Source organism: Leucoraja erinacea, chromosome 18 (assembly GCF_028641065.1).
Source record: "Leucoraja erinacea ecotype New England chromosome 18, Leri_hhj_1, whole genome shotgun sequence".
NCBI classification, from domain to species: Eukaryota; Metazoa; Chordata; class Chondrichthyes; order Rajiformes; family Rajidae; genus Leucoraja; species Leucoraja erinaceus.
Genome location: NC_073394.1, coordinates 31842046 through 31854184, shown reverse-complemented (window position 1 = coordinate 31854184; position 12139 = coordinate 31842046). Strand labels below are relative to the sequence as shown.

General features: G+C 42.9%; 1 protein-coding gene across 1 annotated transcript in view; it reads right to left on the bottom strand.

Annotated features, from left to right (window-relative positions):
* cat (catalase) overlaps positions 1-12139 on the bottom strand; it is a 38971-nt gene that overhangs the window by 6570 nt on the left and 20262 nt on the right. The window contains exons 8-10 of the mRNA XM_055649740.1: positions 11103-11255; positions 6094-6232; positions 3679-3806 (exon numbers count right to left, since the gene is read on the bottom strand). Of these exons, the coding sequence (XP_055505715.1) occupies positions 3679-3806; positions 6094-6232; positions 11103-11255 (420 nt within the window). The remainder of the gene's footprint in view (positions 1-3678; positions 3807-6093; positions 6233-11102; positions 11256-12139) is intronic.

Genomic DNA, 12139 nt, shown 5'->3' with positions numbered 1-12139 from the left:
ATAGGCGATTTGTTCCCAAAGGGTAAACAGCTAATAGACTGACAATGTTAATATACCTAGCAATGTCTACAATTAGCTTGCACTGTCACTTAGTGGATTCAACTGTAAACCCATCAGCCCACATTGGTCATGTCCCATGCTTCAAGTTCCAATTAAGTGCAGATAACTGTTTTCATACAAATTCCTCTTCATGCTCAAGGTTATTTACCAGCAACAAATTACCAAAAAGCGAGATTAAGCTTAAGACTTGAATCAAAATAAAGCAGTACTCTCTCCACACCAAACTTGAGGCACTGGCTTAGCACATTTGCATTTACATCGTACTCCCAATTATTCCCATGTGCTAGTGAGGGTAGCAAGAGAAAGATAGGACAGATGTACAAGTGTCTGATGGATTAGTGCAGAGATTCAGATCCAGCAATCTCTTCTGGGGAAAAGATGACCGATACAAGGAGAATCTTAACAAGTGGAATAACACTAGCTACTCTTCAATCCACAGGAACTGATCCAAAATCTATAGAACATTGGAAAATGATCAATGCGTCCATCATTTCCAGAGCTATCTCCTTGAGTACCCTAGGATGCAGACCATCAGGCCTTGTGGATGTATCAGCCTGCAGTCCCATCAGACTACCCAACACCATTTCCTGACTAATGTGAATTTCCTTCAGTTCCTCCGTCATCCTAGGTCCTCTGTCCCCTACATCTGGGAGATTGATTGTCTTCACAAGGGAAGACAGAACCAAAGTACCTGTTCAACTCGTCTGCAATTTCCTTGAACCCCATAATACATTCACCTGTGTCTTCAAGGGACCCACATTTGTCTTAACTAATTTTTTCCTCTTCACATACCTAAAGAAGCTTTTACGATCCTCCTTTATATTCTTGGCCAGTTTACCTTCGCAGTTCATCTTTTGTCCCTGTATTGCCTTTAGTTAGCTTCCGTTGATCTTTAAAAGTTACCCAATCCTCTGGTTTCCCACTCCACTTTATGTGAAAAACTTTACTACGTGTTCCCTTTAATTTTTATACAGTCCTTGACTTCCCTTGTTAGCCCCGATCGCCTCTTACTCCCCTGAGAATCTTACTTCCTCTTTGGAATGAAACGATTCTGCATCTTCTGGATTATTCCCAGAAATAGCTGCCATTGCTGTTCCAAGGACATCCCTGCTAGTGTCCCTTTCCAGTCAACTTTGGCCAGTTCCTCCCTCATGCCTCCATAGTCCCCTTTGTTCAACTGTAATACTGATACTTCCAATTTTACCTTCACCCTCTCAAACTGCAGATTAAAATGTATCTATTATTGTGACTACCTCTTAATGGTTCCTTTATCTTTAGTTTCCTTATCAAATCCGGTTCATTACACAACACTAAATCCAGAATAACGTTCTCCTAGTAGGCTCTCAAACAATCTGCTATAAGAATCCATCTCGGTGGAACTCTGAAAAATCCCTTTCTTGGGGTCCAGTACCAACCTGACTTTCCTAGTCTACCTGCATGTTGGAATCCCCCATAACCACCGTACCATTACTTTTGCTACATGCCATTAGGGTCTTTTTACCCATACAATTTCTCAATTCTATCCACAATGACTCTACATACATATTGAAAGTGCAGGATGTACATGTTCCTCTTTGAGTGAGGGGCAAGACCGGTAGGAGAAAGGAACCTTGGATGTCAAGAGAAATAGTGGTTCTGGTCAGGAAAGAGGAGGCATGGGTCAGGTATAGGTAGCAGAGATCAAATGTATCCCTGGAGGAGTACAAGAGATTGAGAATCATACTCAAGGAGGAAATCAGAAAGACAAAAATTATAAACAGCCGTGGGATAACTCTGGCAGATTAGATTCATTTGAATCAGAAGAGTTATGTATATTAATGGAACAAGGGTAACGAGAAAGAAAATGGGGAACTCCGAAACAAAGTTGGTCGTCTGTGCGTAGAGCCGCAGGAGATGTGCGAGGTCTCCCGCTTTTACTTTGGAGAATGACATGAAGGCTATGGAACTTAGGAAACTATTACATTTGAGGTGCTGAATGTCCCAAGATGCATGAAGATATCTCTCCCAGACTTGATCAGATATATCCAAGGACACTGGGAAGCTGGAGAAATTATTACAATGGTCCTGGCTGAGATATACGACCATCATTAGACACGGACGGTGTCTAAGAAGATTGGAGGGTAGCTGATGCTGTGCCTTTATTTAAAAAAGGCCAGAAAGCAAAACCTGGTAGGAAAGTTATTGGGACGTATTCTTTGGAGTGCAGGAGGCGGAGGTGTGATCTTGGAGCTCTATAAAATCTTGAGTAGGAATAGATAAAGTGAATGGGCAATGAATGCAGTGGTAGAGCTGCCGCATTACAGCACCACAGACCTTGGATCAATCCTGATCTCAAGTGCTGTCTCTTCTCCCCGTCTGCACATTCTTCCTGTGATTGCTTGGGTTTCCTCCTAGTCCATTGGATTCCTTCCACATCTCAAAAACGTGCTGGTTTGTCGGCTAATTGGCCTCTAAAATTGCCCCATGTGTGTAGGGAGTGAATGAGAAAGTGGGATACTAACAGAATGCACAGTCTTTTCAGGGGAATGACGAACGGCAGGCAGAGGTTTAAAGGCAATGGGGGTATGAAAGTCCCAAAACTGTGGAAGGTGCTTTATTTATTAAATACATTTAATAAAGTCACCAGCGAGCACCTTCCAAATCACAAGACCATTTCCAACACTGCTATGTCCTCTGCCACATCTCTTGGGTTCTGATGCGACTTCCAATACCCATCGCCATCTCCACTACACCCCGGCCCTGGCGCATATACCATTAACACATCTTTCCCTCATCTTCTTGTTCTGTTGTGCGCAAAGTCCTGAAGACGCCAGATTGAATGCCTATACCCACTAGGCCCTGGTTCTTGCAGACTCGCCATTAACACCTTCATTGGCATTACCTTTGTATCTTGTTGTATTTGGAACAGAGAGGTCACAATCTAGTATCAGTTGTTATCATCAAGTATCTTACCTTTGTACTCTTGTGTATGGAGCCAAGAAGTCCACAACTTATGTACAAATGTAAAAGTATAGATCCAGTAATTAACATAACAATCTACCTCACATTTGTACTTCTTTGGTAATTATCTTTTTGGTGTATAATTGCTCTGCTGAACCAACTTAATTCTAGAGTTCTGATCACAGCCTTTGACTGTGACACTCTCTCCTTGTGCAAGTAAAATAAACTCACTGCTGATGGTTAATCAAGTCATCCATGAGTCTTATTGCAGGGTTTGACTTTGACAGGGGAAAGATTTAAATGGAACCAGAGGGGGTATTTTCCCCTATATGCGGGTGGGTATATGAAACAAGCTGCCACCGGATGCAGTTGGGGCACATACAACAGCATTTAAAAAGACATTTGAAGAAGTACATTGAATGGAAAGGTTCAGAAGGATATTGGCAAAAATCAGGCAAATGGGACATCTTGGCTAGCATGGATGATTTTGGCCAAAGGGCCTGTTACCGCGCTGTATGACTACTTAATATAGCAAGCGTGTGAATTTGTGACCAGAAACTATGTTTCACCATGATCAACACAATGCACAATGCCCAGTTGACTCAAGAGGTATATTTCTGCTGTATGAAAAGTGGCACTAAGAAAAAGCACTGACCACAAAAGTCTAATTGAACTCACTTGGCAAAAATCATCCTCATTTGAGCAATACCGAGCAACATCATTTGTTACAGCCAGAGAGTGCTCAATGGCCTGAGGCTGAGTTTCAGGGGCACTGAAACTATTTGGATAATAATTTGGAGCTCCACCTGCAAAGGAGAGCAGAATACATTTTTATTTATATATACACAATTCCATCATTCCAATTTTCTTCTGGAAAGCACGTATTTCATTGCTTTGCTCATGAACACAGGAGAGGTTCTCATGACCTCTCACGTTCATTATCACACCAACCCAAGAAAACAAGGTGTCAATTCCAAATAAGTCACTGTTTGAAGCAGAAGAAGACTAGCCCTGGCTCAAACAGTTGTGGTGGGAGAGCAAAAACATTCCCCTGTGTCTCTGGCAGAGAGGTTGACAGGGAAGAAAACAAAGAATCTGTATTCTCATTTTGACACAATCCAAAAGATCTGCTGGGAAATGTAAACATGGCCATCAATAGGAAAGAATCAAAGCCACTTGTTGGTTCATGTGTTGAGAAAGCTATTCACTATCCAAAGCAACACTTTTGCAATTAAAAATGAAAACTGTTGGGCAACATATAGCAGTTCACTTCATAAAGTAACAGGTTGGGGGTTGAATAGGTGCAGGATGTTATGATGCTACAGGGTAACTTGGATAGGTTGGGTGTGTAGCCAAATGCTGTATAATGTGGATAAAAGTGAGGTTATCCACTTTGGTGGCAAGAACAGGAAGGCAGATTACTATCTGAATGGTGTCAGATTAGGAAAGGGGGAGGTGCGTCGAGACCTGGGTGTCCTTGTACATCATTCACTGAAATTAAGTACGCAAGTACAGCAGGCAGTGAAGAAATCTAATGGCATGTTGGTCAATTTGAGTTCAAGAAAAAGGAGGTTCTACTGCAGATGCACAGGCCTCTGGTGAGACCACACCTGGAGTATTGTGTGCAGTTTTGGTCTCCTAATTTGAGGAAGGATATTATTGCTATTGAGGGAGTGCAGCGTAGGTTCACCAGGTTAATTCCCAGGATGACGGCACACACACAAAATGAAAGAATGGGTCAGCTGTGCTTGTATTCACTGGAATTTAGAAGGGTGAGAGGGGATCTTATAGAAAAATAAAATTCTTAAGGGATTGGACAGGCAAGATGTAGGAAAAATGTTCCCCATGTTGGGAGAGTCCAGAACCAAGGGTCTCAGTTTAAAAATAAGGGGTAGGCCATTTAGGACAGATGAGGAAAAGCTTTTTCGCCCAGAGAGTTGTGAATCTGTAGAATTCTCTGCAACAGAAGGCAATGGAGGCCAATTCACTGAATGTTTTCAAGAGTTAGATTTAGCTCTTAGGGCTAATAGAATCAAGGGATATGGGGGAAAAGCATGAACGGGATACTGATTTTGGATGATCAGCCATGATCATATTGAAAGGTGGTTCAAAGGGCCTACTCCTGCACCAATTTTTCCGTTTCATCCTTTCTCTCCAGAGATGTTGCCTGTCCCGCTGAGTTACTCCAGCATTGTGTGTCTATCTTCGGTTTAAACCTGCATCTGCAGTTCCTTCCAACACACTCCCATGCAGTAATCTAAATGGTTTGTGGTAATTTTTTTTATAATTCTACATTTAAATCTGATGGAATTTGAACTTTGGTTCAGCAAATCAGAAACCTAGACTCGAACCATAGACCACTCTTCCTATAGCCCAGTTCTTGTAACAATGATACAAATCTGGTTAATTTCATTAAAAATCCTCACTGCATAACCCCACCGTAATCTCTTCAAGGGAGCACAATTTTAGTTATGCTGCTCTTATATTATTCCAATACCACCACAATCATAATTTCAATACTGATCATCAATACAACAGCATTCAATTTTTAGCAAAACACCCAGCATGAGATTAAAAAAAAAAGACAAACCAAGAGGTTTTATCTCCTTGGTGGAACCATGGCTCCAATTTACTGGAGCTAATTATGGTAGAAATTGTCTATACTATAATATAACAGTCGGTTAATGACATGCTTTACTATTAGTGTTGTCACTTTAGACTTGAGATAGTGTGGAAACAGGCCCTTCGGCCCACTGAATCCACGTCGACAATAGCAATATCCTGCACATTAGGGACAATTTACAACTTTACTAAAGTCAATTAACCTACAAACTTGGATGTCTTTGGAGTGTGGGAGGAAGCTGTAGCACCCAGAGAAACTTACAGTCACAGGGAGAACATACAAACTCCATACAGACAGCTCCCGTAGTCATGATTGAACCTGGGTCTCTGGCGCTGCAAGACAGCAATTCCACTGCTACACCACTGTGCCCAGCTTAATATCACCCTTTGGACTACTTTACAACACAAAATGTTAGCAGCAAGTGTGCAAGTGCTTACCCTGGTAAAAGAGTGCAAGATACAAGTGCTTACCCTGGTTATCAGTTGAGCACATTGGTCCATCCCTTTGATAGTTAGCCACACGACACTTAAATGGGCAGTTCACAGGCAGCTGAAGATAATTGGCACCCAGGCGGTGCCTATGGGTATCAGGGTAAGAAAACAAGCGACCCTATACAAGATTGGGAAAAGATCACAGAAAGTTGCTGCATTAAGTTAAATCCATGCAATTAAACTATAATCATAAGACCTATTAAAAAGGGGAACATTCTCTGATGGATGTTTTAACCAAAAAACACAATTTGCTTCCTGTGTGACTTGAACTGTTTCGCTGCTGACATAAGGATATGCCTGAAATAATAAATATACACAAACTACTTCATACAAATGTTCCAGTGCAAGCTTGTTGCTAACTAATGTATTAACATAATTACAAAAATACATTAGTTTCATTTTCTACCCTCTGCATGGGGCTGCAAAGCACTATTCCATTTGCCCACTTTCCTCATCCCAATGAAGTCAGTCATACATTTATGCCATTTATTTCCTGAGTAACCATCCGAGTAATATTACTGTAACATCCCGAGTAACGCTGCACTCATCTTTCTTGCTATTTAACCTCTCCAGCCTTCCATCACGCAGATCTTTGTTCTCCCTCTATTTGGCCACCTGCACTTTAAAGGGCCTGTCCCACTATACGAGTTTACCCAAGAGCTCTCCCGAGTTTAAAAAAAACAAACAAAAAACGTAAGTACAGGTGCACAACCTTTTATCCGAAAGCCTTGGGACCAGACACTTTTCGTAATTCAGAATTTGTCGGTCTTCGGAATGGAAATTTTTTAGCGTAGATTTTAATGGCTGGCTAAATGGTAGAGTGCTCGGCTCATATCCGCAAGGTCGCGAGTTTGCGCCTTGATCCCGGCAGTTACTCGGTCGCGAGTTTGAGTCTTCAATATCGTTTTTTTCTTGCAGAATAAATGTTTGTATGAAATGCAGTGTAGGAGAGGTGTACTGACTGTGTGGGCAGAACTTTGGAAGTGATTGCCCACCAGTCTAAAAAGCCGCTGTGTCTCCCTGTCCCTGGGATAGCAGGGGGCGATCAAACAGCACAATACCCCCCCTTCCCCTCCAACTCCAGAGGAATCCTCTCCCCGATGGGCCGCTACGGCGACAAGTGGCAGTTTGCCCACAGCCCGAGCTACGCCGGAGAACACCTTGCACACCTTGAACACCTTGAACACCACGGAGAACACCTTGCACACCATCCGCTTCTGCCCCTACGTGTTCCCCTGGAGTTGGAGCGGGGCTGGGCTGGAGTTGCTGCTGGCTGTGGGTCTCTGGGATCTCCGTGCTTGCAGTGGGCCTGGGGGTCGCTGTCCCGTTGGTCCTGACGTCTCCGGCCACCCCCCTGGACTGGAGCTGAGACTGGGAACTGTACCGCCCTTGCCCCCTCCCTCTGCAACTGCAAACAACCCCACTCTCCTGCAAGGGCGGTACAGTTCCCGGAGGATAGCAGGTGGCCGGAGACGTCAGGACCAACAGGAACCCGCTCCCCGATGGACCCCTACGACGCCCCGAGCTGCGCCCCGTCATCCGCAACCCAGGTTCCTCTGTAGTTGGAGCGGGGCTGGGCTGGGCTGCTGTTGGCTGTGGGTCTCTCGGTTCTCCGTGCTTGCGGTGGGCCTGGTGGTCGACGTCCAATTGGTCCCGACGTCTCCGGTGACTGCACTGTATGCTGCCATCGCCGACGTGAAGACAGTTCAAAGCCCCCGCGCCGGTGCATTGAGCGGGGAGCTGGAGAGGGGAGGGATTGGGCCACACACATGGCTGGGGAGCAGAGGGGTGTAGGTCGGGTGAAATTGAACGGAGCGACAATCTGCTGCTGCCTGCACGCTGAGTTGAGAAGTTCCCACGCAAGACTCATGATACACTGTGTATCGTGAGTCTACCGTGGGAACGTTTTAACTCAGCGGGCAGGTAGCAGCATATTGTCAATTATTAACCCTCCCGCGCAATATACCCTCACCTTCTCTTTTATGAATGGGGATTTAGTTCCCCTTTCTTCGAGGACCGACCGGAGGTTCCGCTGTCACCTCTGCGGGCCGCCCTCGGTGAACGTTTTCAAGGACCTTTCTTCAAGGAGCGAAAAAATGTCGCCATTCGGAGGTTTTCGTTATTTGGATCTTCGGATAAAAGGTTGTGCACCTGTACTTAGAATGTACGTAGCGGGCACATCGGAGCTTGGGACGTTCTTAGCGGCTCGTAACACTAACGGCAGGTACTCTGGAAACGAGGTAAGCTCATGAAGTTTTCAACATGTTGAAAAATGTCCACGAGAGCCCCGAGTACCTACGAGCGGCTATTACGTAATTCTCCGAGTTCGAATCAGGGAAAACTCGGGAGAACTCTTGAATTACCTCGTACAGTGAGACAGGCCCTTAACTCTACACTCTAACTTTATTTGGCAAAAGGCAATCAACCTGGAACTTTGCCACAAATACTGTTATTTGGTGGTTTGCAGTTTAAACGGTCAAAAATCCATTCTGATATCTGAAAGATACAATGCATTTTTAGAAGCAAGCATCTGCAATGTGTGATGTCTGGCCAGCAAGTCAATGGAGAAACACTACCCAACTACAAAACATGTGGAAATGTTCCACACTTTTGTTGCTTCTAGACTTAGATTTCACAGCTGGCTCTGGAAGAGGGGTGGAATGGGATGAATAATTGAATCATTGACCATTTTTAAAAAGTTTGATTAAAAGCATTAAACTAAGTGTATTGACGATTTCCTTTTATTCAGAACTGTATCAAGACGTCTCATGGAAGGGTTGTAGCAATAATATTAAAGTTAAGCATCTGATGAATTGCTATGGGTGGTGCCTGGTATTGGCATCTCATAAAAGGACGTTGACCTTACTAAAAAGATGAAGCAGGAAGGGCAAGGATACAGCCAGTAATCGAGTGTTTAATACCAAAATTATAGGGGCAGCAATAAACAATGCAGGAGATAGAATTAAGAAGGAGGTCAAAAATTTGCTTTTATTCTTACCACAACCTTAACTTTGAAAGTGGTTTTAGAAAATAAAGCTGAATGAGAATTGTACGTTAAGTTTGAATTTTTTAAGCTCGGAATGGTTGTCTGAGAGGGTTGTCAGAGGAATGAAGTTCTAAATCTTTCTAATGAAGCTTGCCCAGTCAGTTACCTGTATCAGGAGAGTCCCAAGATCCCCCAAATTCAAAATTCAATAGTACTTATATTTTTAAATCACTGGTTCACAAAACTTTTTATATCGGCAACTTTCAATTCAGGGCATTTCCCCTAGAGTTCTTAGACTTCATTGCCACTGGAAAAAAAAACAGAACTAAGAACACAAGTGAGCAGAATGTTTTAAAATTAAACTTTGGAACCACAAAATGTAATTACATATAATTATCTGCATTTCCCACATTATGCTTGTTCTATTATTGTTTAAATGCTGGTTTTGCAAAAAGACCAAACCTAAATCTAGGAGGGCTACGTAGCATTTCAATCAGTGATTTTACAAGGCCAAGTGACAAAATAAAGATCTGGTTTAAAAAGCTATCAGTCAGTCACAAGGATACTTGACATGCAGGCAGAATTCATGAAGGTGTTCTGAAAAATGAAAAGGTACTGTGATCAAAGGATTAAAAACAAACATTTAAATTAGGATCAGTGAGCCAAGTCGAGCTAAATAGTTTCCCTCATCCATATCAATGCCAAATTCCCATTTGTTCAATAGTACTTCACAAAGGTGCAACATTTATTTACCCACCATGCTATCAAGAAAACAGGCCACTGAAATAAGTCCTTTCATCCAGACTTTCTGATATCCACTGCATGCATTGGGCAGAGAGCAAGTAGAATACAAAATCTTCACATTGTGCAAAATATTGATGCAGCACTGGCCAATTTATAGGAATCTGAAATCTGGAAGAGTATTCACTTCCCATTCCCAGATATTTCCTGATCGTTAGACATCATCCACAGGATAGGATAGCAGCGAGGTATAGACCAAACAGTAAAGGTTTCAAGTTCCTCAGGTTCAGAAACATTTTTCTGTAAATAATGTTTCTATACAGTGATTTCCATTTCACTGCTTGTCATAATGGCAAGCTTACAATTTAGGTTGAGGTCTACAGTCAATTAACAGTGCATCAACAGCTGAACCGTACACATGAACAAAGGCAAATAAATTATTGGAAGCCAAGTCTTAGGTATTCTCAACACATTTTCCAGTGGCCTGGCTTTTGGGACTCAGGTTTTCTCTATGCCAGGATTAATTGAGGGTAAATAAAGTTTCACCTTTGCTGGGTATCTCACAAAACATAGAACATTATACAGGCCCTTTGGCCCACGATCTCGGTGTTGAACATATTGTCGCCTTAAATGAATCCCTTCTGCCTGCACATGCTCCATATCCTTCTATACTTTTGCATTTGCATAAGACTCAAACGTCAGTATTTTACCTGTCTCTAAGTCCTATCCTGGCAGCACATTCCAGGTATCCAACACCAAACAAAATGGAGCCACACATCTCTTAACCTTTGCTCCTCTTACCTTAAAGCTATGCTCTCTAGTTTAGTTTAGAGATACAGCGCGGAAACAGGCCCTTTGGCCCACTGGGACTGTGCCGACCAGCGATCCCTGTACATTAACACAGGGGAGAACATACAAACTTCGTACAGACAGAACCCGTAGTCGGGATCGAACCCGGGTTTCCAGCGCTGCATTCGCTGTGAGGCAGTAACTCTACCGCTGCACCTTCGACATTTCTACACCAAAAAAAAAGTGCCAACTGCCTACCATTTGTATGATTTCCTTTTTAACAACTTCTATCAGGTCTCCCCTTAGCTTCTGGTGCTCCAAAGAAAACAATCCAAGTTTGTTCTTTCTTTCCCTATAGTTAATATCCTCTAATCAAGGCAGTGCCTTTGTAAATCTCTTCTGCACCCTCTCAAAACACTAATCCTTCAAGTAGTGTGGCAGCAAGAACCACAGAGAGTATTTTGCAGCATACCTGAAGCATCTTGTCAGGACTAGGTTCAATGCCTGGGGGCATGTTACTGGGATCAAAGGCAATTTGTTCCACATCTGCAAAATAGTTGACAGGGTTCTTGTTGAGGACAAGCTGCCCCACAGGGATTAGTGGGAACTCCTTGTGAGGCCAAATCTGCAACAAATCAGAAGATACATTTAAGAGAAAGAAAACCGAACAGTAATTTCTGTGCTGAAGACCACTTCTTCTAAAGTAAGCCTTTAATCATTGTCCAAACCTTCCATTAGGTTCCTGTGTGACTGAGCAAAAGCATTGTGCTCCAACTTAAACATTTGCCATACTTTTGAAACAGAAGTTTCCTGTGGATTCCTCAAAGATCAAGAAGCTACATCAACGACATTATGTTAATTTACTAAACCGTTCAGTCACATTCAGATTCCAATCATATTTCAATATCGGGAAGCTGAAAGGTCCGAAGGTGGATAAGTCATCTGGACCAGCCTGATTTCAGTGGTTGGTAAGATTAAGAGCTCATTAAGGATGAGGTTACAGAATAGTTAGAAACATGATAAAATAAGCTGGTCAGTAAGGTTCGTGAAGGGGAGATCTTGCCTGACAAATCTGTTTGAATTCTTTGAGGAAGAGCAGGTTGAACAAGTGGAGTCAGTAGATGCTGTTTACTTAGATTTTCAGGCCTTTGATATGGTGCTGCACATGAAGTGCTAAACAAGATGGGAACCCATGAAATTATAGGGAAAATACTGGCAGAAGACAAAGAGTAGGAATAAAGGAAAGCTTTCCTGGTTGGCTGCTAGCGACTAGTTATATTCCACAGGGGTTAGTTTTCGGACCACTAATTTTCACGTTTGATATTAATGATTTGGGTGATGGAATCCAAGGCTATGATACGAAACAGGTGGAGGGGCAGGTAATGTAGAGGAAGTGGGGAGCCTACCGAAGGACCATGACAGGTTGGGAGAGTGGACAAAAAAGTGGCAGATGGAATGCAGCATAGCAAAGTGCATGATCATGTATTTTGGTAATAGGAATAAAGGTGC